The sequence below is a fragment of the Bombina bombina genome, chromosome 3 (genome assembly GCF_027579735.1).
Source record: "Bombina bombina isolate aBomBom1 chromosome 3, aBomBom1.pri, whole genome shotgun sequence".
In the NCBI taxonomy this organism is placed as follows: Eukaryota; Metazoa; Chordata; class Amphibia; order Anura; family Bombinatoridae; genus Bombina; species Bombina bombina.
This window is the reverse complement of record NC_069501.1, coordinates 641253779-641280518: the sequence shown is the minus strand read 5'-3', so window position 1 is coordinate 641280518 and position 26740 is coordinate 641253779. Positions and strand designations below refer to the sequence as shown.

General features: G+C 37.5%; 1 protein-coding gene across 2 annotated transcripts in view; it reads left to right on the top strand.

Moving 5' to 3' along the window:
- Positions 1-26740, top strand: part of BCAS3 (BCAS3 microtubule associated cell migration factor) — a 2220355-nt gene that overhangs the window by 1107838 nt on the left and 1085777 nt on the right. For both annotated transcript variants that reach the window (XM_053707348.1, XM_053707349.1), the window contains exon 16: positions 25983-26133. In XM_053707348.1, the coding sequence (XP_053563323.1) occupies positions 25983-26133 (151 nt within the window). The remainder of the gene's footprint in view (positions 1-25982; positions 26134-26740) is intronic.

Here is a 26740-nt window from a genome sequence, read left to right as displayed (position 1 = left end):
GCTCATTCTACTAGGTCAGTTTCTACTTCCTGGGCGTTTAGGAATGAAGCTTCGGTTGTTCAGATTTGCAAAGCAGCAACTTGGTCTTCTTTGCATACTTTTACTAAATTCTACCATTTTGATGCGTTTTCTTCTTCTGAAGCAGTTTTTGGTAGAAAAGTACTTCAGGCAGCTGTTTCAGTTTGATTCTTCTGCTTATAATTTCAGTTTTTTTCATTATAAGTTTTAAACTTTGTTTGGGTGTGGATTATTTTCAGCGGAATTGGCTGTCTTTATTTTATCCCTCCCTCTCTAGTGACTCTTGCGTGGAAGATCCACATCTTGGGTAGTCATTATCCCATACGTCATGGACTCTTGCTAATTACATGAAAGAAAACATAATTTATGTAAGAACTTACCTGATAAATTCATTTCTTTCATATTAGCAAGAGTCCATGAGGCCCACCCTTTTTTGTGGTGGTTATGATTTTTTTTGTATAAAGCACAATTATTCCAATTCCTTATATTTATGCTTCGCACTTTTTTCTTATCACCCCACTTCTTGGCTATTCGTTAAACTGATTTGTGGGTGTGGTGAGGGGTGTATTTATAGGCATTTTGAGGTTTGGGAAACTTTGCCCCTCCTGGTAGGAATGTATATCCCATACGTCACTAGCTCATGGACTCTTGCTAATATGAAAGAAATGAATTTATCAGGTAAGTTCTTACATAAATTATGTTTTTTTGCTATAGAACCACTTTTAGTGGGTGTCCTTTTCAACAGAGCTAAACTGGGTGCTTCTAAGTAAGTTTTGAAACGGTTTTACACTGGGTTTTTAGATCAGTATCTGTGCATATTATTCTTTATAGTAGTGTCTATTATATGCAGTTAAATTAAAATTGGTGTATACTGTCCCTTTAAACGCAAACGTGTAGATGGCAATCCTACACAGGCCCTTTGTTCTTCTGGCATGTTTAGAAGAAGTGACACTACTAAATATCCCACAGAGTTGGGGGTACTTTATAATCATATGTTTCCTCTCTGAGGGTGGATTTTCAGAAACTCAGGACTTAAGCATATCCACCATATACTGTTATGGGAATTCTTGGTTGCCTTAGAGATTAATTATAATATAACTACTGATAAGCTATCACTGAAAATAGAAATCAGAACTCAATTCAGGAGAAGCTTCTCTGGAAGAGATCCAAGTCCGCTTGAATTTAATCAGGTCCACAAACAGCTTTATTTGTGATGCAACTGTGGAAATGATATGCAAAAGTGCTGCTATGGCTAGTCTGGCTAGACGAGTATTTTGGCACAATTCCTGGTCTGCAGATGGGGTCTCTAAAGGAAAGATTTTGTTTGGACCAAGCGTGGATGCGATTATTGTTACAATTACTGAAAGGTTAGGGAGCTTTCCTGCCACAAAAGTCTTAAGGCAGAATTAAGTTTTAGCACATGTCCACTTCTTTAGACAATCTAAGATTCATAAGACCCCCTACTCCTCTATCCAGAGAACAGGCTCTCCAATAGGTAACCTACCACTGCCTGGTCCAAATCCCAAAAAGCCAAGAAAGCCACTTCTGCTTCAAAGTCAGAATGATGGTGTGACCCTCATTGCATATGAAGCTTTGGTAGGGGCAGACTGAATCTTTTTGAAGAGACTTGGGAAAGTTTAATTTAGGACCCTTGAGTGTTGAAAATCATATCTCAGGTGTACTGAAAATGCTTTTGAACAAAGCCTCCTCGAGGAAGATTCCTATTCCTACTGTCTCTGAGTTCCTTGAGATCACTTGAAGGCCACAACTTTTTTGGCTTGTGTAAAGAACTTAAAGCCAAAGGGAGTACTCGCTCCTGTTCCAGTTTGGCAAATAACCAGGGGTTCTACTCTAACATTTTCATTGCATCAAAAAAGGAAGGTTAATTTCTGTCTATTTTGGATCTCAAAACTCTACACAAGTTTCTGAAAGTACCAGCTTTCAAAATGGAGATCATTTGCAAAATCATTCAGTGCATTCAGTTTATGTCTACCATTAGCTTAAAAGATGCTTATTTACATATCCCCATTCACAGGGATCATGTCATGTTCCTGAGATTTACCTTTCTCAACAGGCATGATCAGTTTGTGATTCTTCTATTTAGTCTTGCAATGAGGTTTGGGAGCATTGCTGACTGGTGTGAGCTCAGGGAATTTCTGTAACTCCATGCCCTGAAAATATTCTGGTGCTTGCACCCTCTCTTCAGCTGGCAATGAAAGAAGTTATTTTTCAGCAGCTTTGCAGTCACGGTTGTAAAATCAACCTACCAAAGAACTTGTTGACTCTTCAGACCTTGGTATCCTTCCAATGGTCTATAATTGCCCCTGTAGTATCTTGTATTTAGACCCAGCTAATGCAGGACTGAGAGACTATATTTAGGGGCCGATATATTAAGATGCGGGCGGACATGATCCGCTACGCCCAACATCGCTAAATGACGACAGCATACGCTGTCGGCATTTAACATTGCACAAGCATTTCTAGTGAAATGCTTGTGCAATGCCGCCCCCTGCAGATTTGCGGCCAATTGGCTGCTAGAAGGAGGTGTCAATCATCCCAATCGTATCTGCTGCTTCTTATGTTTCCGGCGAGGCTTACGGCATTCGCAGCTTAATAATTCGGCCCCTATATTTAGTCTACTCCAAAGCAAATCTAGTATTAGGACTGTCACTGAAACACAAGGTGTAGTGTTACAATTGCACCAAAAGCTTCTAAGAATGCTCACACTGTGCAAAATGGTAGAAGTCACTTAAAACTTTGGCACATTGTTGACAGTAAAGTATCTGCATAAGCCATCTTCTGTCAAAATAGAGGCTCTTTAAGAGGTTTACTCTTGGAGTAGCCTGTAACAAGTTATACAAGCCTAAGGAGATCATTTGGTTTATTTCCTTGTGTATAACTGGCAATATTTTTAGTCCTGTAGTACTTTACAAACTAAATAAATATTACAAATATTTTATAAACCAGAGAGCATGAAACAAATTACTTAAAAGGAAATTAAACCCAAAGATCATAAAAAGGAACAACAATCACACATGCTAAAAATTGTTTTATTTTTGCATGAATAAGAGTTAAAGATGATTAAATTGATAAGAAAACTAACAGGAAACAGGTGTATTTCACAACGGATTCTCAACCATTATTTGTTCATTGGCTGTTGTGTACAGTTCTCACATTATTATCGATAGCCTGGCAGCCCAAATCCACTAGCATAAAAGAAAAAGATTTGTTTTTAAGAGACATAAAAGGAAAACTGTATACTAAAATATCTTCTTTTATATTTATAGCAAATAAAAATATATATATATATATTTTTAATAGAAAATTACAACAACTCACCAATGGCTCATTTTCTTTCAAGTAATTGGCAAGTGTCCATGAGCTAGTGACGTATGGGATAATACAATCCTACCAGGAGGGGCAAAGTTTCCCAAAACTTTAAAATGCCTATAAATACACCCCTCACCACACCCAGAATTCAGTTTTACAAACTTTGCTTCCTATGGAGGTGGTGAAGTAAGTTTGTGCTAAGATTTCTACGTTGATATGCGCTTCTCAGCATTTTGAAGCCCGATTCCTCTCAGAATACAGTGAATGTCAGAGGGATGTGAAGGGAGTATCACCTATTGAATGCAATGGTTTTCCTCACGGGAGATCTATTTCATAGGTTCTCTGTTATTGGTCGTAGAGATTCATCTCCTACCTCCCTTTTCAGATCGACGATATATTCTCATATTCCATTACCTCTACTGATAACCGTTTCAGTACTGGTTTGGCTATCTGCTATATGTGGATGGATGTCTTTTGGTTAGTATGTTTTCATTACTTAAGACACTCTCAGCTATGGTTTGGCACTTTATGTATTTATATAAAGTTCTAAAAATATGTATTGTACTTATATTTGCCATGATTCAGGTTTCAGTATATTTCCTTTTGCAGACTGTCAGTTTCATATCTGGGAAATGCATTTTTAGGAAAATGTATTTCTTACCTGGGGTATAGTCTTTTTTCAATTGACTGTCATTTTAAATTTGCTGGCAGAATTCGTCTCGCGGGGTGCAAAATGCCAAAGTATATTGCGTCATATTTGCCGCAAGTTTTTTTGGCACAAAGTTACGTTCGATGACGCAAATTCGTCATTTCCGGCGTCATTTCACAAGGTTGCGTCTTCAATGACGCGAGTGTGTCATTTCCGGATGTTGTTAGCACCAAAAAATGTTCTCTGTTTGTTTGTGCGTCATACTTGGCGCCATATATTTTTATTATTTTAAACCCCATTCCTATATGCTTCTTGCCTTTTTTTCTCTATCAAAGGGCTATGCTGTTTGCATTTTTTTCCCATTCCTGAAACTGCCATATAAGGAAATTGATAATTTTGCTTTATATGTTGTTTTTTCTCTTACATTTGCAAGATGTCTCAATCTGATCCTGTCTCAGAAATCACTGTTGGAACCCTGCTAACTGATAACAGTTCTACCAAAGCTAAGTATTTGTTGTAATCTTGTGGAGATTATATCTCCAGCTGTGGTTTGTAATAAATTGTCATGATAAACTTTTACATGCAGAGAATGTGTCCATCAGTAATAGTACATTGCCTGATGCTGTTCCTTTAACATCTAATGTACAAGATAGACCTGTGAATTTATAAGAATTTATTGCTGATTCTATTCAGAAGGCTTTGTCTGTCATTCCGCCTTTTAATAAATGTCTTTTAAAACTTCTCATAAAGTTGATGAAATTTTAAATGAACAACATACTGAATTATCCTCCTCTGATGATGATCTATCTGATTCAGAAGATCCTTCCTCAGATATTGACACTGACAAATCTACTTATTTATTTTAAATGAAGTACATTTGTTCTTTGTTAAAGAAGTGTTGATTATATTGGATATTGAGGAGACTAGTCCTCTTGATATTAAAACTTGTAAACTTTTAAATTCTGTTTATAAATCTCCTGTGGTTATTCCAGAGGTTTTTCCAGTTCCTGATGCTATTTCTGATATGATTTCTAAGGAATGGAATAGGCCTGGTACTTTTTTTATTCCTTCTTTAAAGGTTTTTTTTAAAAAAAAAAAGATTTGTATCCTTTTCAGTTAGATTGGAGTTTTGGGAAAAAATCCCCAAAGTTGATGGGGCTATCTCTACTCTTGTTTAGCGTACTACTATTCCTATGGAAAATAGTACTTTTTTAAGATCCTTTACATAGGAACTTGATAAAGTTGATAAAAGCCTATTTATATTCGGGTCATCTTCTCAGGCCTGCATTTTCTTTGGCTGATGTTGCAGCTGCATCAACGTTTTGGTTGGAAAATTAGCACAACAAGAATTGGATTATGATTTGTCTAGCATTGTTCGCTTGCTTCAACATGCTATTCAGTTTATTTGTGATGCCATTTTTTTCATCAAAATTTATGTTAAATCCATGTTTTTAGCTATTTTAGCTAGAAGAGTTTTGTGGCTTAAATCTTGGAATTCTGACATGACTTCTAAGTCCAGATTGCTATCTCTTTCTTTCCAAGGTAATAAGTTATTTGGTTCTCAGTTGAATTTGATTATCTCAACTGTCACTGGGGGAAGACTTAAGTGTAAATCTAAAGCTTCTAACCGTTTTCGTTCCTTTCAACTAAATAAGGAACAGAGACCTATTCCTTCCCCCAAGGAATCTGTTTCCAGTTGGACATTTTCTTCAACTTGGATTAAACCAAGCCTTTTAAGGAACCAAAGCCAGCCCCTAAGTCCACATGTATGTGCGGTCCTCATTCCAGCTCAGCTGGTAGGGGGCAGATTAAGTTTTCACAGGAGTACCGAATAGGATTCAGAGTAAGACCTCTTGTGAGAAGATATTTTCTCTCACGCATTCCAGCAAATCCAGTAAAGGCTCAGGCTTTCCTGAAGTGTGTTTCAGACCTGGAGTTTCAGGGGTAATCATGCCAGTTCCGTTTCAGGAACAGGGTTTGGGGTTTTATTCAAATCTATTCATTGTCCCAAAGAAAGAAAATTCATTCAGGCCAGTTCTGGATCTGACATTTGTTCTTTGATTCCTCAGACAAGGGTCACCTTTTTAGGTTTCCAGATAGATTCAGTGTCCATGACTCTGTCTCCCTGTTGGAACCTTCAGTCTCAGTCATTCCCTTCAGTAGCTATGTGCATGGAAGTTTTAGGTCTCATGACTGCAGCATCGGACGCGATCCCCTTTTGCTCGTTTTCACATAAGACCTCTCCAGCTTTGTGTGCTGAACTAATGGTGCAGGCTTTTTTCAAGGATATCACAATGTATATCCTTAAATCCCAATGTTCGACTATCTCTGACTTTGTGGTTAAATCATTGTATAGTTCTAGGGGCCTCTTTTGTTCATCCAACCTGGACTGGGATCTCAACAGATGCAAGTCTTTCAGGTTGGGGAGCTGTCTGGGGATCTCTGAAAGCACAAGGAGTTTGGAAATCTCAAGAGGCGAGATTACCAATCAATATTTTTGAACTCTTGTGATTTTCAGGGCTCTTCAGATTTGGCCTCTGTTGAAGAGAGAACCGTTCATTTGTTTTCAGACAGACAATATCACAATTGTGGCATTTGGAAATCATCAGGATGGGACTCATAGTCCTTAAGCTATGAAAGAAGTATCCCGGATACTTGCTTGGGCGGATTCCAGCTCCTGTCTAATTTCTGTGGTTCATATCCAAGGTATAGACAATTGGGAAGCGGATTATTTCAGCCGTCAGACTTTACATCCAGGGGAGTAGTCCCTCCATCCAGATGTGTTTTTTTACGCCTAGATTTAGAGTTTTGTCGGTAAAGACCCGCGTAGCTAACGCTGCTTTTTTTCCCAGCGCACCCTTTAAACAATGCTGGTATTGAGAGTTGTCTAAGTGGCTGTGTTAGGCTCAGAAAAGGGAGCGTTGAGCATAATTTAGCTCCACTTCAACCCTCAATACCAGCATTGCTTACGGTAGCAGTAAGCTGGCAAAACGTGCTCGTGCACGATATCCCCATAGGAAACAATGGGGCAGTTTGGGCTGAAAAAAAACCTGCAAAAAAGCAGCGTTCAGCTCCTAACGCAGCCCCATTGTTTCCTATGGGGAAACACTCTCTAAGTCTACACCTAACACCCTAACATGAACCCTGAGTCTAAACACCCCTAACCTTACACTTATTAACCCCTAATCTGCCGCCCCCGCTATCACTGACACCTACATTATATTATTAACCCCTAATCTGCCGACCGGACACCGCCGCCACCTACATTATCCCTATGAACCCCTAATCTGCTGTCCCTAACATCGCCAACACCTACATTATATTTATTAACCCCTAATCTGCCCCCCCCCAACATCGCCGCAACCTAACTACACATATTAACCCCTAATCTGCTGACCGGACCTCGTCACCACTATAATAAATGTATTAACCCCTAAACTGCCGCACTCCTGCCTCGCAAACACTATAATAAATTTTATTAACCCCTAATCTGCCCTCCCTAACATCGCCGCCACCTACCTATAATTATTAAACCCTAATCTCCCGTCCGCAACGTCGCCGCTACTATAATAAATGTATTAACCCCTAAACCTAAGTCTAACCCTAACACCCCCTTAACATAAATATAATTTAAATGAAACGAAATAATATTCCTATAATTAAATAAATAATTCCTATTTAAAACTAAATACTTACCTATAAAATAAACCCTAATATAGCTACAATATAAATAATAATTACATTGTAGCTATTTTAGGATTTATATTTATTTTACAGGCAACTTTGTATTTATTTTAACTAGGTACAATAGCTATTAAATAGTTATTAACTATTTAATAGCTACCTAGTTAAAATAATTACCAAATTACCTGTAAAATAAATCCTAACCTAAGTTACAATTAGACCTAACGCTACACTATCATTAAATTAATTAAATAAATTACCTACAATTAGCTAAACTAAAATACAATTAAATAAACTAATCTATAATACAAAAACAAACACTAAATTACAAAAAATAAAAAAATATTACAAGAATTTTAATCTAATTACACCTAATCTAAGCCCCCTAATAAAATAAAAAAGCCCCCCAAAATAAAAAAATTCCCTACCCTATTCTAAATTACAAAAGTAATCAGCTCTTTTACCTGTAAAAGAAAATACAATACCCCCCCAACATTACAACCCACCACCCACATACCCCTATTCTTACCCACCCAAACACCCCTTAAAAAAAACATTCACTAACCCCCTGAAGATCTCCCTACCTTGAGTCGTCTTCACTCAGCCGAGCCGAAGTCTTCATCCAATCCGGGCGATGTGGTCCTCCATCCGGTAGAAGTCTTGATCCAAGCAGCAAAGAAGAGGTCCTCCATCCGGTTGAAGTCTTGATCCAAGCGGCAAAGAAGAGGTTTTCCATCCGGGCAATGTCTTCTTCCAAGCGGCATCTTCTATCTTCTGTCTTCCGGATCCATCTTCATCCCGCCAGCACGGAACATCCTCCTTCCCCAACGGACTAACGACGAATGAAGGTTCCTTTAACCTCTTAAGGACATATGACGGATATTTTCTGTCATAAAACCATTGAGCAAACTGAAAGCTGTGTCCTTAAAGGGTTAAGGGACGTCATCCAAGATGGCGTCCCTCGAATTCCGATTGGCTGATAGGATTCTATCAGCCAGTCGGAATTAAGGTAGGAAAAATCTGATTGGCTGAGTCAATCAGCCAATCAGATTGAGCTCGCATTCTATTGGCTGATCGGAACAGCCAATAGAATGCAAGCTCAATCTGATTGGCTGATTGGATCAGCCAATCGGATTGAACTTCAATCTGATTGGCTGATTGAATCAGCCAATCAGATTTTTCCTACCTTAATTCCGATTGGTTTATAGAATCAGCCAATCAGAATTCGAGGGACGCCATCTTGGATGACGTCCCTTAAAGGAACCTTCATTCGTCGTTAGTCCGTCGGGGAAGGAGGATGTTCCGTGTCGGCGGGATGAAGATGGACCCGGAAGACAGAAGATAGAAGATGCCGCTTGGAAGAAGACATCACCCGGATGGAAGACCTCTTCTTTGCCGCTTTGATCAAGACTTCTACCGGATGGAGGACCACATCGCCAGGATTGGATGAAGACTTTGGCTCGGCTGAGTGAAGACGACTCAAGGTAGGGAGATCTTCAGGGGGTTAGTGATAGGTTTTTTTAAGGGGGTTTAGGTGGGTTAGAATAGGGGTATGTGGGTGGTGGGTTGTAATGTTGGGGAGGGGTATTGTATTTTCTTTTACAGGTAAAAGAGCTGATTACTTTGGGGCAATTCCCCGCAAAAAGCCCTTTTAAGGGCTGGTAATAGAGCTGATTACTTTTGTAATTTAGAATAGTGTAGGGATTTTTTTATTTTGGGGGGCTTTTTTATTTTATTAGGTTAATTAGATTAAAATTCTTGTAATATTTTTTTATTTTTTGTAATTTAGTGTTTGTTTTTGTATTATAGATTAGTTTATTTAATTGTATTTTAGTTTAGCTAATTGTAGGTAATTTATTTAATTAATTTAATGATAGTGTAGTGTTAGGTTTAATTGTAATTTAGGTTAGGATTTATTTTACATGTAATTTTTTAATGTTTTAACTAGGTAGCTAGTTAAATTATTTCATTTAATTTAAATTATATTTAACTTAGGGGGGTGTTAGGGTTAGAATTAGGTTTAGGGGTTAATAATTTTATTATAGTAGCGGCGATGTTGCGGGCGGGAGATTAGGGGTTAATAATTGTAGGTAGGTGGCGGCGATGTTAGGGAGGGCAGATTAGGGGTTAATAATTGTAGTTAGGTAGCAGCGACGTTGGGGGGGGCAGATTAGGGGTTAATAAATATAATATAGGTGTCAGCGATGTTAGGGGCAGCAGATTAGGGGTTCATAGTTATAATGTAGGTGGCGGCGGTGTCCGGTCGGCAGATAAGGGGTTACATTTTTTTATTATAGTGGAGGGTCCTCGGTTTAGGGGTACATAGGTAGTTTATGGGTGTTAGTGTACTGTGTAGCACAGTAGTTAAGAGCTTTATATTCCCGCGTTAGCACATAAAGCTCTTAACTACTGACTTTTTTTGTCGGTTGGAGTCTTGTTGGTAGAGGGTCTACCGCTCACTTCTTCCAAGACTCAAAATATCGGCGTTAGGCAGATCCCATAGAAAAGATAGGATATGCAATTGGCGTAAGGGGATCTGCGGTAGCCTGGAGTCGCGGTAAGGACGTGAGCGTTAGACCCTTTCCTGCCTGAATACCAGCGGGCGGTAAAAAGCAGCATTAGGAACCCTTAACGCTGCTTTTGACGGCTAACGGCAAACTCTAAATCTAACCGTTAGGTTGCTCAGATTTGGGGTCTTTCAGAAATAGATCTGATGGCTTCTCATCTAAACAAGGAACTTCCCAGGTACCTGTCCAGGTCCAGGGATCCTCTGGCGGAAGCAGTGGATGCGTTGACACTTCCTTGGTGTTATCAACCTGCTTATATTTTCCCGCCTTTAGTTGTTCTTCCAAGAGTGATCTCCAAAATCATCATGGAGCAATCGTTTGTGTTGCTGGTGGCTCCAGCATGGCCTCACAGGTTTTGGTATGCTGATCTTGTTCGGATGTCTAGTTGCCAACCTTGGCCACTTCCATTAATGCTAGACCTTCTGTCTCAAGGTCCATTTTTCCATCAGGATCTCAAATCATTAAATTTGAAGGTATGGAAATTGAACGCTTAGTGCTTAGTCATAGAGGTTTTCTTTGATTCTGTGATTAATACTATGTTGCAGGCTCGTAAATCCGTTTCTAGAAAGATTTATTATCGAGTTTGGAAGACTTACATTTCATGGTGTTCCTCTCGTAAATTCTCTTGGCATTCTTTTAGAATTCCTAGAATTTTACAGTTTCTTCAGGATGGTTTGGATAAAGGTTTTGTCTGCAAGTTCCTTGAAGGGACAAATTTCTGCTCTTTCTGTTTTATTTCACAGAAAGATTGCCAAGCTTCCTGATATTCACTGTTTTGTTCAGGCTTTGGTTTGTATCAAGCCTGTCATTAAATCAATCTCTCCTCCTTGGAGTCTTAATTTGGTTTTGAAGGCTTTACAGGCTCCTCCATTTTAGCCTATGCATTCTATCGACATTAAACTACTTTCTTGGAAAGTGTTGTTTCTTTTGGCCATCTCTTCTGCTAGAAGAGTTTCTGAATTATCTGCTCTCTCTTGTGAATCTCCTTTTCTGATTTTTCATCAGGATAAGACAGTTTTGCAGACTTCATTTAAATTCTTACCTAAGGTTGTGAATTCTAACAACATTAATAGAGAAATTGTTGTCCCTTCCTTGTGTCCTAATCCTAAGAATTATTTGGAGAGATCTTTACATTCTTTGAATGTGGTGAGAGCTCTGAAATATTATGTTGAAGCTACTAAAGATTTCAGTAAGACTTCTAGTCTATTTGTTATCTTTTCTGGTCCTAGAAAGGTCAGATGGCTTCTGCCGTTTACTTGGCATTGTGGTTAAAGCTTTTGATTCATCAAGCTTATTTGGAGTCGGGTCAAGCCCCGCCTCAGAGAATTACAGCTCATTCTACTAGATCAGTTTCCACTTTGTGGGCTTTTAGGAATGAAGCTTCAGTTGATCAGATTTGCAAAGCAGCAACTTGGTTTTCTTTGCATTAATTTACTAAATTCTACCGTTTTGATGTATTTGCTTCTTCGGAAGCAGTTTTTGGTAGAAAAGTTCTGTAGGCAGCTGTTTCAGTTTGATTCTTCTGCTTATGTTTTAAGTTTTTTCCTTTAATTTATGAGAATAAACTTATATTTTGGGTTGTGGATTAATTTTCTTCAGCGGAAAATGGCTGTTCTTATTTTATCTCTCCCTCTCTAGTGACTCTTGCGTGGAGTTCCACTTCTTGGGTATTGCTATCCCATACATCACTAGCTCATGGACTGTTGCCAATTACATGAAAGAAAACATAATTTATTTAAGAACTTACCTGATAAATTCATTTATTTCATATTGGCAAGAGTCCATGAGGCCCACCCTTTTTTATGGTGATAATGATTTTTTTGTATAAAGCACAATTATTTCAAATTTCCTTTGTTGATGCTTTTTACTCCTTTCTTTTTCACCCCACTACTTGGCTATTTGTTAAACTGAAATGTGGGTGTGGTGAGGGGTGTATTTATAGGCATTTTGAGGTTTGGGGAACTTTGCCCCTCCTGGTAGGATTGTATATCCCATACGTCACTAGCTCATGGACTCTTGGCAATATGAAAGAAATGAATTTATCAGGTAAGTTCTTACATAACATGTTTTTTTGTTTTAGTCTTTTCATTAACAGCAAAAATTAGTTTTTAAAGAAACATGATACATGCTTAGTCATGTCAGGCAGTGCCAATTGATGCCATGGGGTAAATTTACCATCCCTGCAGGCGGACAGTTTCGCACGTAGTGAACCTGTCCGCCTGCAGTCGTCACTTGCGATGTTTCATCGCAGGGTGAAATGTAATATGGCACAAGAGGATTCTTGTGCAATGCCACCCCCTGCTGTAGCGCAACCAATTGCGCTAGAGAAGGGTAAATCAATCGCCCCAAATGAGCGTGTGTCGGGATGATTGATCTCGCAACTTCTGAGGTGAGGGAGAGGAAAATATGTGGCAGCATTCTCTGCATACCTGAAGAAGCTGTGATTGCAGCTTAATAAATGTACCCCTATATCCGTAGGCCTCTCAAACAGGCCAGATTTTTTTAGGATTACATTGAGTGACATACCCCATAGTTGCTAACAGTCTCTGGATTTTGTTGCATGTCCCTGGAAATGTCCCCTCCAGGAGATTTGAGGGCTGCAGCTGAGCTGGGGCATGTGTGACACAAGTTAATGGGGAGGAGCTGTCGGTGAGTTCTCTGCTTGATCACTCAGAGCAGGTCTAGGCAGAGTTCAATGTTTAAACTTCCATAAGACAGAACACTTACAAACTGCTCCTCCACGCAAGGTAAGGAGCTGATTTGTGGTAAAAGAGGAGGGACTACTACTGTAGATCATGTATTGTTTGCATCTTTGCATTATTTAGTCTGACAGTAATCTTCATATTTTAGTACTCTGTATCATCTGCAGCTTACTGATTTTAGCATGAATTTTAAACATACATCACTTCCTACACACAGTGCAAAAATATGAAAGCTGGAATACAAAAAATGTTTTGCCCCCAACAGTGTTTGCTGTTTGCTGCAGCCTAGCTCCTCCCCTGTACATCTGCACTCAGAGTGTCATTAGGAGTCCAGGATAACTTATTCTTATCTCTTCCCATGAAACCTCTTACTGTGATGTCACTGAATATGAAACATTGCTGCAAATTATGAAATTCAAGGTTGGCAGGATTGCACTTTCTGTGGTTGGGAGATGTCTGTATTTGCAATACCGTTCTGTCTAAGAAGCTTTATCTCTAATTAAAATTAGACATGTGCAATTCGTTTCAGCCAAATTTAGTTTTCGGATGAATTTTGGCCGATTCAGAGATTCGGATGAATCTGAATTTCGTAATCGGCACCATAACTAAAATCCCGAAAATAGATAAATCAGTTTCCGAATTTTTGGATACATTCTTTATATATTCTGAATTTTTCATTGCTCATTTAAACTGCCGCCCCCCTCGTCGCCAACACTAAATAAAACACTACATAAAGCTATTAACCCCTAAACCACCGTCCCCTCACATCACCAATACTAAATAAAGTTATTAACCTCTAAACCACCATCCCCTCACATCGCCAACACTAACTAAACCTATTTACCTCTAAACCGCCGCCCCCCATATCGCCAACACTAAATAAAATCCTATTAACCTCTAAACTGCCACCCCCACATCACCAACACTAACTAAACCTATTAACCTCTAAACCGCTGCCCCCCACATCCCCAACTCTAAATAAAATCCTATTAACCTCTAAACCACCCCCCCCACATCGCCAACACTAAATAAACATATTAACCTCTAAACTGCATCCCCCCACATCGCGACTCCCTAAATAAAAATATTAACCCCCCCACATCGCAACTTGCTAAATAAAACTATGAACCCCTAAATTGCCATCCCCCCACATTGCAACTAGCTAAATTAAACTATAAACCCCTAAATCTAACACCCCCTAACTTTAACTTAATTAAAATAGACCTAAAGTAAAGTTACAATTATTAACTAACTACCTATTTAAAAATAAATACAAACTTACCTGTGAAATAAAAATAAAACCTAAGCTTAAACTAAGAAACCTAATATTACGGAAAAAAAATAAAAATACAAATCCTAACATTACTAATAAAACCTAACATTACAAAATAATTAAAACTACAATTAAAAAAAAATAATAAACTTAAAAATACAAAAAAAACTACCATTACAAAAAATAACAATAACGAAAATTATCCAAAATAATAAAAATCATTCCTATTCTAATACCCCGTTTAAAAAAAAAAGGGCATTCAGCTCTTTTACAGCCCATTAAAAATAAAAAAAGCCCTAATCTAAAAAAAAAAAAAACACCCAAAAAAAAATATAACACTAACCCCAAAATTGGTACTCACAGTTCCTGAAGTCCGGCGAAAGTCCTTCATCCCAACAATGAAGCATCTTCATCCAGATGGCTCCATCTGCATCCATTGTGGAACCGACATCTTCTATCTTCATCCCAGCGGAGGCAGAGCGGTCGGTGGATGCGCAAAGGCGGAGGTACAGGTAGAGGTCCATCGGTCTGACGTGGAGGTCCTCTTCATGCAATCCTCCTCCGCACACTTAAGAGTGAATCCAAGGTACCCCTTTTATATTGGGGTACCCTTGCATTCCTATTGGCTGAAAAATTAAAATCAGCCAATAGGATGAGAGCTGCTTAAATCCTATTGGCTGATTTGATTTGGGGTTTGTAATGTTAGGGGATATTTGTTTTCATTTTTTGGCAAAAGAGCTGTTAACTTTAGGGCAATGCCCTACAAAAGGCCCTTTTAAGGGCTATTGGTAGTTTATTATAGATTAGGTTTTTTTTTGTTTTTTTTAAACAAGGTATTAGAATAAGAATAATTTTTATTATTTTGGATAATTTCATAAATTGTAATTTTAGTGTTTATTTTTTTGTAATTTTAGTTTTAATTTTTTTGTAATGTTAGGTTTTATTTTTTTTTTGTATTTGTATATTTTTTTAAACAAATAATGTTAGTTTTTTTTTTGTTTAAGCTTAGGTTTTATTTTTATTTCACAGGTAAGTTTGTATTTATTTTAAAGGGACATTATACACTAGATTTTTATTTGCATAAATGTTTTGTAGATGATCCATTTAGATAGCCCATACAGTTTTTTTTTTTTTTTAAATGGATAGTTTTGCTTATTTTTAATTAACATTGCTCTGATTTTCAGACTCTGAACCAAGCCCCAAAGTTTTAGGAGAATACCGACTTTCTGTTTGTGTAAAGGGTCTTTTCATAAGCAATGGAAGGGGGAGGGGGAGTGTCTGCTATTTCCAACTTGCTGTGAGTGTTTCAGTAACCTTTTAAACAGAGCTAAACTGGAAGCTTCCAAGTACGTTTTTAAACGGTTATATCCTGAATTTTTATATCAATAACTGTGCATATTATTCTTTATAGTAGAGTCCATTACATGCTGTTATATGAAAATTGGTGTATACTGTCATTTTAACTAGGTAGTTAGTAAATAGTAATATTGTAACTAGCTTAGGTATTATTTTTATTTCACAGGTAAGTTTTATTTATTTTTAAATAGATAGTTAATAATTGTAACTTTATTTTAGGCGTATTTTAATTATGTTAAAGTTAGGGGTGTTAGGGGTTAATAGTTAAATTTAGCTAGTTGCGATGTGGGGGCGGTGGTTTAGAGGGTAATAGTATTTTATTTAGTGTTGACGATGTGGGGTGACGGTGGTTTAGGGGTTATTAGGTTTATTTAGTGTTGGCAATGTGGGGGGGGGGGCGGCGGTTTAGAGGTTAATAGGTTTAGTTAGTGTTGGCGATGTGGGGGCGGCAGTTTAGAGGTTAATAGGTTTTTATTTAGTTTTGACAATGTCGGGAACGGCGGTTTAGATCATTTTGTTTCGGCATATTCCTTATAGTAAGTTAAATTGTTTTTCGGATCCATTCTTTATTCATATTCATTATTCTATTCTAAACTTTAATAATTAATGGATCCGACATAACGAATGGATCCGAAAAATGATTTAACTTAACATAACTAATTTGCCGAAACAAAATGAATTTCTTTACTTAACTAATTTTCCAAAACAAAATTATTTATTTAATTAATGAAAACAAAACTAAAAAATTTTTTCTCGCCGTGCACATATCTATTTAAAATGGTATGCATTAATATTTTTGTATTGTAATGTTATTAACCCTTTACTGGCTAGACAACCATAAAAAAATCCTACCGCTTGTGCCCAACATTTGTAGGTATAATTTAAATATAATTTACTCCTACTGGAATATTGTTATTATTATTGAATGGGTTCACATATTATTTGTCTGCCTAATTTTGATGCTGTGTTGTAACAAAAACCATATGCCCAGAATGAGTTCCAGAGCTTGGTGCTGTACATCTGTATGATAAGCTATGGATAAGTCTAAATTATACTATTACTATTAAATGGGCGTGCTTTGATTGCAGAACTAAGTGGGTGGAGCAGTTAATCAGTTGGTGTCAATACTCCGGTAACCTGCTTGCTTGTTCTGCTGCAAACTGTCTCTGGAATTTTTTTTTAAATATTGGCAACTATGCATACCCCAATTCAGGACACCTCATACCCAAATTTAGGACACCTCATAAATGTTGAGGTGGTGTTGAAAATGTTTCATTGATACAGGCATGTGAAAATAGTTTACCTACAATAAAAAGCCAATAATAATATCTATTGTTAAGATAAAGCTGTTGTTATCCTTACTTTAAAATAAAGAAGAACAGCTGCTGTATTTTTCAGAATTATGAATTGTCCTCATTTTTTCATCTGAAGCATCTTAAAAAAAGAAAACTCAACATAAGTTTATGCAAGTCACTAACATTACTTTAGAGTGTACACACCAAGCTGAGTTTTGTCACAGGTCCCATGAGGTAAAATACCCTTTTAGTTGTATCATTGGTTCCAGTAGTTATCATTGGTTGTCACCTGCCTCTGTTTGCCAGATGTAAATGCTCCACCCCAAACAACACATATATCACCTGCCTCTTTGTGTCCGCACATGCTGTAAGTGTACCTACATATTTAATTGAAGTTGAAGTATAATGAGATATTAACAAATAATTAGTTTATCTATCTTACTCATGTTTTTGGTTTTGCACAAAGACTTACTGCTCTGCATGACTTGAAAATTAAACATGACATGAAGGATACAGTCAGAATATGGAGGAGCTACATACAAACCTTTATGATCCAGAAAACACATTTACATATATAACAAATTATTATACATTTAGTAGCTATGCTATCACATATAAATATAGAACTACCTCAGCTCTTCACACACTGTACCTGGTCCAGATGGTCCCTGTATAGCAGTAGCAGACGGGCATTGACCACCACTATGACGATCACCAGACCACTAGAGACTGGCCCCACTCTGTCACCCTGCTGGTCAGTAAATACAAGCAGAGGTTCTCAGTAAACAGTGTACATTCTACCCTCCTCCAGCAGTTTCATGCCATCCCTCCACAATGCAAGTGTCCTACCACATCCTTCTTTCACTGAGAATGTAAACTGCCATAGGCAACACCAAGCCCTGCTGGATTGCAGAAGTAACTGCAGCTGATTTTGTGGAAATTGATTTTGGTTATTGTCATTTACACACTGGGACAAAGGACAAGAAACCCATTCAGGTACAATTGTGACAATCCGTGACAAAATAGCTTAGCCCTTTATAAAAGTAGGAAAATACTGACCAAATGCAGGACGGTCCTTAAGAAAATAAATACATTTGGGACACACTGCCCAAATTCAGGACTGTTTCCTTAAAAAAGGGACGTCTGTTCACCTTAATGTATCCCTATTTTCACTCCCTTATACAAGTGAAAATGAAAATAGCTTATATTGGGGTAACATCCTTTATAATCATAAATATTAATTTAGAGCTGTAGATGCATAGAAAAATCTAGAGCACCCTTTGGCTGCTGGATGAATTTTATTCTCATATTCCTTGACAAATGTTAGATTAATATTATTTAACCATTTTATCCAAAAATGCATTAATAGTATTGTTGAAGTGGCATCAAAATGGTGCTGCTTTCAGAATGGCAACTTCAAAATGTCATCAGATGAAGAATATTGCAGTTAAAAGGGTAACAAAAAAAGCTCCTGTTGCTGAAAGGTTACATTTAAAATTCCCACAATCCTTGCTGGTGATGTCACTTGTACTAGTCTTCTTATGAGATTTGGGGACATCAATTATTGGGAATCACACAAAGGGCCTTTGGGCATTAATGTGTTATGTTTCCTGGATGGTAGTCATCAGGTGATTACTTCCAAGAGCTCAGTGTCATCACCATTTCCTATAAAAGAGGTCCAGTTCCATTCAACACATTGGCTTATATATGTAACTGCTCTGCTAAAATTGTGAGAATTTTTTTTTATCTTCAGCATTCTGTATCTGACAGGATTTTTTTTGTTTGCTGTTATCTGGAGTGTTTACACAATATCAGTATTAAAGGTACATGAAACCCAAAAATTTTAATACAATTTTAAACAACTTTCTAATTTACTTCTATCATCTAATCTGTTCCATTCTCTTGGTATCATTTGTTGAAGGAGCAGCAATGCACTACTAGTTTCTAACTGAACACATGGGTGAGCCAATTACATTCAATATATATATATGCAGCCACCAATCAACAGCTAGAAGCTAGGTTCTCTGCTGCTCATGAACTTGCCTAGATAAACCTTTCAGCAAATGATAACAAGAGAAGGAAGCAAATTAAATAATAGAAGTAAATTGGAAAGTTGTTTACAATTGTATTCTCTATCTGAATCATGAAAGAAATGTGTTGGGTTTCATGTCCCTTTAAGTCTACATCATTTGTGTACTTGACTGCATTTGCAGATTCACAGTAGCTTTACTTTACAAAAGCTACAGAAAAAGCAAACAAGCACAGAATGAACTGTAGAGATTTATCTCAGTACTTGGGGGTCGATCCGATAAAAATCGTCGCCCGCAAAAGCTGGCAACGCCAATATTTGCGCGGGTTTGGTATCCTATATACGGCGTAACCTAGATGTTACGCGCGTATATTTCTGCTGTCGCCCGTAGTTTTTTGGGCCATAGGCAGGTATACCAAACCCGCGCAGTTTGGTATCCAATATACAGCGTAAGGACTTACGTGGCGAAAATGGAGAAATCTTACTCCATTTTCACCTCGCCACAAAAAGCAGCCGTAAGAAGCCTTACGCTGACTATTAGAGCCCCGTAACTCCCTAAACTGGCTGCTAAAATAAACCTAACACCTAACGCATGCGCAATGTCTATCTCCCTGTCAACCGTGATCTGCTAAAATAAACCTAACTGAACCAATCAGCCAATCAAATTGAACTTGAATCTGATTGGCTGATTCAATCAGCCAATCAGATTTTTCTACTTTAATTCCGATTGGCTGATAGAATCCTATCAGCCAATCGGAATTCGACGGATGCCATCTTGGATGACGTCATTTAAAGGAACCTCATTCGTCGGGAAGTCGTTGTGCCGGATGGATGCTCCGCGGCGGAGGAGCGAAGAAAGAAGATTGAAGATGCCGATTTGCTTGAAGACATCGCCGATGGAAGAAGACTCTCTGCCGCTTGCTTCAAGACATCGCCCGGATGGAAGAAGACTTCACTGCCGCTTGCTGGAAGACATCGCCCGGATCGGATGAGGAGTTCTGCCCGGCTGGGTGAATACAAGGTAGGGAGCTCTTCAGGGGGGGTAGTGTTAAGTTTATTTAAGGGGGGTTTGGGTTAGATTAGGGGTATGTGGGTGGTGGGTTGTAATGTTGGGGTATGGTATTGTGTTTTTTTTTTCAGGCAAAAGAGCAGTTTTCTTTGGGGCATGCCCCCACAAAAGGCCCTTTTAAGGGCTGGTAAGGTAAAAGAGCTTTGAACTATTTTTAATTTAGAATAGGGTAGGAAATTTTTTTTATTTTGGGGGTTTATTATTTTATTAGGGGGCTTAGAATAGGTGTAATTAGCTTAAAAATCTTGTAATCTTTTTTTTATTTTTTGTAATTTAGTGTTGTTTTTTTTGTAATTTAGTTTAGTTTATTTAATTGTATTTTTAGATAGATATTTGTAGTTTATTTAATTTATTGATAGTGTAGGTGTATTTGTAACTTAGGTCAGGATTTATTTTACAGGTAATTGGGTAATTATTTTAACTAGGTAGCTATTAAATAGGTAATAACTATTTAATAGCTATTATACCTAGTTAAAATAATTAACAATTTACCTGTAAAATAAATATAAACAACCCTAACATAGCTATAATGTAATTATTAATTATATTGTAGCTATCTTAGGGTTTATTTTATAGGTAAGTATTTAGATTTAAATAGGAATATTTTAATTAATAATATTAATATTAGATTTATTTTAATAAGAGTTTAGTTAGGGATGTTAGAGTTAGATAGGGTTATTATACTTTATATATATATATATATATATATATATATATATATATAATATAATAACGATATTAACTATATTAACCCTAATATAATTAGGGTTAATATAGCTGGCGGCGGTGTAGGGGGATTCGATTAGGGGTTAATACATTTATTATAGGTGGCCGCGGTGTAGGGGATGTAGATTGAAGGCAAAAGAGCAGTTTACTTTGTGACAAAGCCCCGCCAAAAGCCCTTTTAAGGGCTGGCAAAAGAGCTGTTACTTTGGGGCAATGCCACGCAAAAAGCCCTTTTCAGGGCTATTTGTAGGGTTAGACTTAGGTTTAGTGGTAGGGATAGTTTAGTATTTTAGGGGTTAAATAATTTAATATAGATGGCGGCGGGGTAGGGGGATTAGATTAGGGGTTAATAATTTTAAAATAGATAGCGGCGGGGTAGGGGCTCACTTTAGGGGGTAGGTAAGGTAGATGGCGGCGGTGTTAGGGGCTCACTTTAGGGGGTTATAGATTTAATATAGCTGGCGGCGGTTTAGGGGTTAATAACTTTATTAGGTTGCGGCGGTTTAGGGGTTAATACATTGTTATTGTTAGGATAGTGAGGGGGGATAGCGGATAGAGGGTTAGACGTGTCGGGCTATGTTAGGGAGGCGTGTTAGACGTGTCGGGCTATGTTAGGGAGGCATGTTAGACAATGCGGGTGATTTAGACTTTAGTCAGGTTTTGTAGGCGCCGGCAGTTTCTAACGTGCCGCAAGTCACTGGCGACGCCAGAAATTTGTACTTGCGCAGATTTCTGGACATCGCTGGTTTATCTGACTTACAGCACTTTAGCATCTGACGGCGCAGTATATGGGATAGCTCGAGTTGCGAGCTGAAACTGTGGGCGACGCGGGTTCCCTCGCTTGCGCCGCAAACTACGATCTATATCGGATCGCGCCCTTGGTTACTAATCATACTTGTTCTTTTTTTATAATTTTTTTTAGAAAATACACAAAAACACATTATAGTTTTTTGTTTGTACCCCACTGGTAAGGTCTCTCAATATTACAGTTTTAGAAAATAAAGGGTATTTTATTTTTGTCTAACATTCCTTACTGTTAATAATATAAGAAAAACATTTATTTTTTTCTTTCAAACATAAAAAAGACAATTTTACCTCAAATAAACTTTTTGTAAGCTTCCAATTTTTCAATAGTTTCCTGTACTGCATTATAATAAACATGTGAACCCATCACAATTAACTGTAATCATTCACCTATACAAGTAATTACAGAATTCCTGTCTTTTCAAAAGGGTTTCTGTAGCCCTTTCTTGTCTTTCTAAATGTAATGATTTCTCGTTGCTCTCGGTCTGATTGTCCTAACACAAATGAAACCCTTAGCCACTGAGGAATTCTAGGAAACCATTAAACTTTCACCTTAACCTAAATTATTAACAAATAAGTCCAACTCAATAGTGTTGTAATTATTAAAATAGTTAATGTTCTAGCATAAAATTTACACTTGTTATGTGTGTTTTGTTAAGTTACAAAAGGTACATGTGTATAATATAGGATAACACACAAGCATTTAGTCCTTAATTACACCATTGGAGTATTTTTCATGTGGAACGCTTTTCTCCGTCTCTTGTATGAACTCTGCCCCTTTTTGCTTTCCTTGACAACTTCTATCAATATGTTTGTTCATTCACATAGGTTTTCATACTGTATATTTATTTATCAGTTCTGATGTTAATTTATTTTTTTATTCATTTGTACAACTTTAAAAAAAAAAAGAAAGACAAGTATGTTTTTTGGGGTTTTTTTTTTTCATATGAAATAAAGTACATTTTATTAAGAGATTTTTTTTCCTGCCTCCTTCCTTTGGCTATTTTCTTTCCATCTCAAGTACTATTATGGCATTTCAGGCAGCTTCCTGTGAGAAATCTATTTCTATGCTGTTATTCTTCGTTGTAAAAAGGTGACTGCACTGGGGGTGTAGTTGTTTTGAAATTTTAAGAACCCTCTTGAAGTCGGGATTGTGTGGATCAGGCCTGGGATTTCTGTAATATCTGCAAAAGAATGCAACAGTTATTTAGCAGCCTAATTCTTAATATGGCTCCACTTTGATTAAGGACAAAAACCATCATCTCATGGCATTATTGGAACACAGAAAAACAAGTTAATGATCTAAACCCTTTAATTCACTGTTGCTTGACTATTTAAAGTACTTTGATTTTCTTTCTCTCTCTCTCTTTCTTTCTTTTCTTTTCCGCCCTTTTTTTTCCCCTCCCGCAATTTGTAGCTCATTTCCTTTTCTGTCTGGGGGCTGAAAATTTGTGAGCGCCAAACAAGAGAGTAAGCAAGAATACCAACGATGAGCTGCATCCATTTTTTTAAAAAAAAGTGTGAGCATAAAACAACGCTGTCAAATTGAATTCCCAAATGAAAATAAAAAAGCTTGTATTTTATTTATTTTTTAAAAACAGCTAAACAAGAAAATGTATTCTAGCTTTAATAATGTTTATTATTTATTTATGCAATTATAATTATTTTTATTTTATTCATTTAATTAATTAGTGGCAGCTCTTTACTGTGGCTACTTAAAATGGATTATATTCTTGCTACAGCCTGGTGAATGACATAGGCTTCAGAATGTAAATGCAATCTGTTCATTAATATTTGTTTTAGAGAGAAGATTTTGTATCATGTCGGTAGAGATGAATTTGCATTTACTTGCATGATAACAGAAAAAGAATTTCTCTCTTTCTGGCCCTGATGATCGAAAGTGCTATGAGGCGGAAAAATATTACAAAGGATTGCATTGCTGAGAGGCGTTTACTATACATGCCATTGGTCGGCGATGCTGGCTATAGATAACACCCAGCATTGCCGCCCATATTGGAGCTGTATAGTAAAAGGATCATTTGCAGTAGAACTACCGCGCCTAACCACTAATCATAATACCTTAAACCAAAGTACCCCACGATCAGAAAGTAACACTACACTATTAAATATCTAAACCGCCACATACCCACCTCAAGTACTATCCTATTAACCCCTATATCTCCACATACCCACTGCAAGTATCTATCCTATTTACCCCTATACCGCCACATACCAGCCGCAAGTACTAATCTATTAACCGTATATTGCCACATACCCACCGCAAGTATCTATCCTATTAACCTCACATACCCACCGCAAGTATCTATCCTATTAACCCCACATACCCACCACAAGTATCTATCCTATTAACCCCTATACTGCCACTTACCCACCGCAAGTTCTATCCTATTAACCCCTATACTGCCACATACCCATGCAAGTATCTATCCTATAAGCCTCTAAACTTCTACATACCCACTGCAAGTACTATCCTAGTAACCCCTATACCACCACATACCCACTTCAAATATCTAAACTATTAACCCCTATAATGCCATATACCCACTGCAAGTATCTAAACCATTAACCCCTATACCACCACATACCCTGCCTTTTGTAAGGCATTGCCCTAGAGTGATTTCAGCTCTTTTACACAAAAATGAAATTACAACCCCCCTCTACAATACAAGTAACCCCCACCCCCAAATTAACAAAATCTACATAAAAAAACTACCTCAGAAAATAAAAGTTAAAATAAAAAAGCCTATTCTTAAAAATAAAATAAAAAAAACGATAAAAATACCCTAACTAACCCCAAAAATTGTATACACCGTTGGACAATCTGGCTCCTCTTGATCCGACGTTGGTCCCACTTAATCCCAGCTCCTGGTGCCAGGGGCCCATCTTAGCGGAGGAGAACTTTGGCGACCTCTTCTGCCGCCTCCGCTCTACATCATCATCCACGTCTGAGTCCTCTTCATGGAAACTGACTTTGTCAGCCTCTTCCGCCACCCTCATCGTCGTGCGGTCACCGTTGCACACTGTTTTTTTTTCTTTTTTATCTTATGGGTTTAGTTTATAAGGGGGTTTATTTTAGACTGAGGGATAGTTTAAAGGGGGGAGGGGGTAGGTGTAAGTGTAGCTCTAGTTTGCATTGGGAGATGGCTGTTTAGGCTTTAATCTCCTAACCACCCCCATACCTGTATGGGGGTTGAGTAGGTGATTATTGATGGTTACCATTTAGTAGGCCTTAATCTCCTAACCACCCCCATACCTGTATGGGGGTTGATTAGGTAATTACTGATAGTATTTATTAGGCCTTAATCACGTAAGGGTGTAGGTTAGGCGTCACATAGTTATAGGTGTTCAGGGGGAGTTAGTGGGGCGTGCTAATGCAAGTAACCAGCACTTTGATTTAGACACATAGGTAGGTTAGGATCAGCGAAGTGCAGGTTGCAAGGAGGGGTGCGTCCATGTTTGTTTCACCAGCTTTCAAGCTTACATTGCATGAGGTAGTTAGTGTAGCTGTAATTAAATTTAGGCTAATTTTGTTTCAGTAAGCGCACTGTCTGCACCATGTAGACCCACTTAAAATAGGGCCCCACCCGCAGCAATATGCTGACAAGCGGCAATGTGGGTGCTTACGTAACACTCCCATTGACTTCCATAGGAGAGACATTGCTTAGACACATCCTTTTCTTTGAATATCTTGATGCTTTGAATATCAGGGCCTAACTATCTCGCTCAATGTTGTATCAATTGCAAACACTGCTGCAATAGAATGCTAAAAATACATGCATGCTCCTTAGCTCCTAGCTAGGTCTGCTCTTAAAAAATTGATACTAACAGAACAAAGCAAATCTGATAGTAGACATGAGCTGGAGAGTTGTTTAAAATTGGCCACTTTATCTGAATCATGTACTTTTAATTTTGACTTTACTGTCTCTAACTAAATCAAATAGATGCACTTTGAATGACATAGAAAAGGAAAGTTAAAACTACCTGCGCTAAATAAATAACTAATAAACACTGCTATATTACACTTTATCATTGGTTGCACATTTATAACTGTTCCTAATAGAGAAGAATATCTACAACTTGCAGTTCCCATTGTTTTTACTTTTTTCCCCAAAAATAAATAATTAAAAAAATACATCTGCATACTATTCTCTGGCGAGTCTTTGCTTTGTACACATCATTCTATTTAGTGTTTTATGGCTCTTTAAATAGAAACTGAAAAACAACATAAAATACCAAAAAGTTTTTAGAGGCAAAGTTCTGTGCCAGCTTTGGTTTATTGGCCATTATAGGGCAATATACTTGTTGGATGTGTCATTTATATTAATACATAGATTAAATGAGTTATATTCATGCTATCTTTTAGTACAGAATATCAGTATAAAAGAACATGCTCACATTGATTTTAATGTGTTTTTCCCTACATTTTTATATTTTTATACAATATCATCTTTATTTACAGGCAAACTGAACAGTCAAGATAATTATAATAACTTCACAAACAACAACCCAGGAAATCCAAGGCAATTGCCTCTCCCCAGCTTGACGGTCGTCCTCCCACTTGTTCAAATCAAGCAGCCAATGACATTAGGAAGCATCACAAAACGTACTGGGTGAGTGATTTGAACTTTGGATATTCTCATAGTGCTGGTAATTATTTAACCTCGCATTGATCTATTTAAAACTCAGCCTTAAATCTTCACACCTTCTCTGTAGTCATGTTAGCAAATCCTCTTATGTCTAATATGCAGCATAGTATATATTTTTGTAAGTGGATGATTGTTGATATATTTGATCAGTTACATGACATATGATCAGTGATATATTTCATTAAAGTGAAGGTCAATTTTCATGTGAAAGTGCCTGCTTTTTAAAAAAACTATTAACAACAGGGGCACTTTCATTCATGAAAGTTGATATTTCACCAGTTTTCTTAAAATATACAGTACTTACCTTTTCTTCTTGAAGCCGCTCCATGTTCTTGAAGCCGCTCCATATGTCAGCAATGACGATTCCAGCATCCTCCAATCACAGCTTCCCTCCCGGGGGAATCATTGCCTGAGCAACGTCATAATTGGAGGAAGCTGGTTTCATCATTTCCGGGTAAGTAAACCAGGAAGAAGCAGACGGGGCATCGTTTCAGAACGGCAATCCGGCGTTTCAGAAGAAAAAGGTAAGTATTTTTAAAATATGGTGCAATGTCAATTTTCATGAATGAAA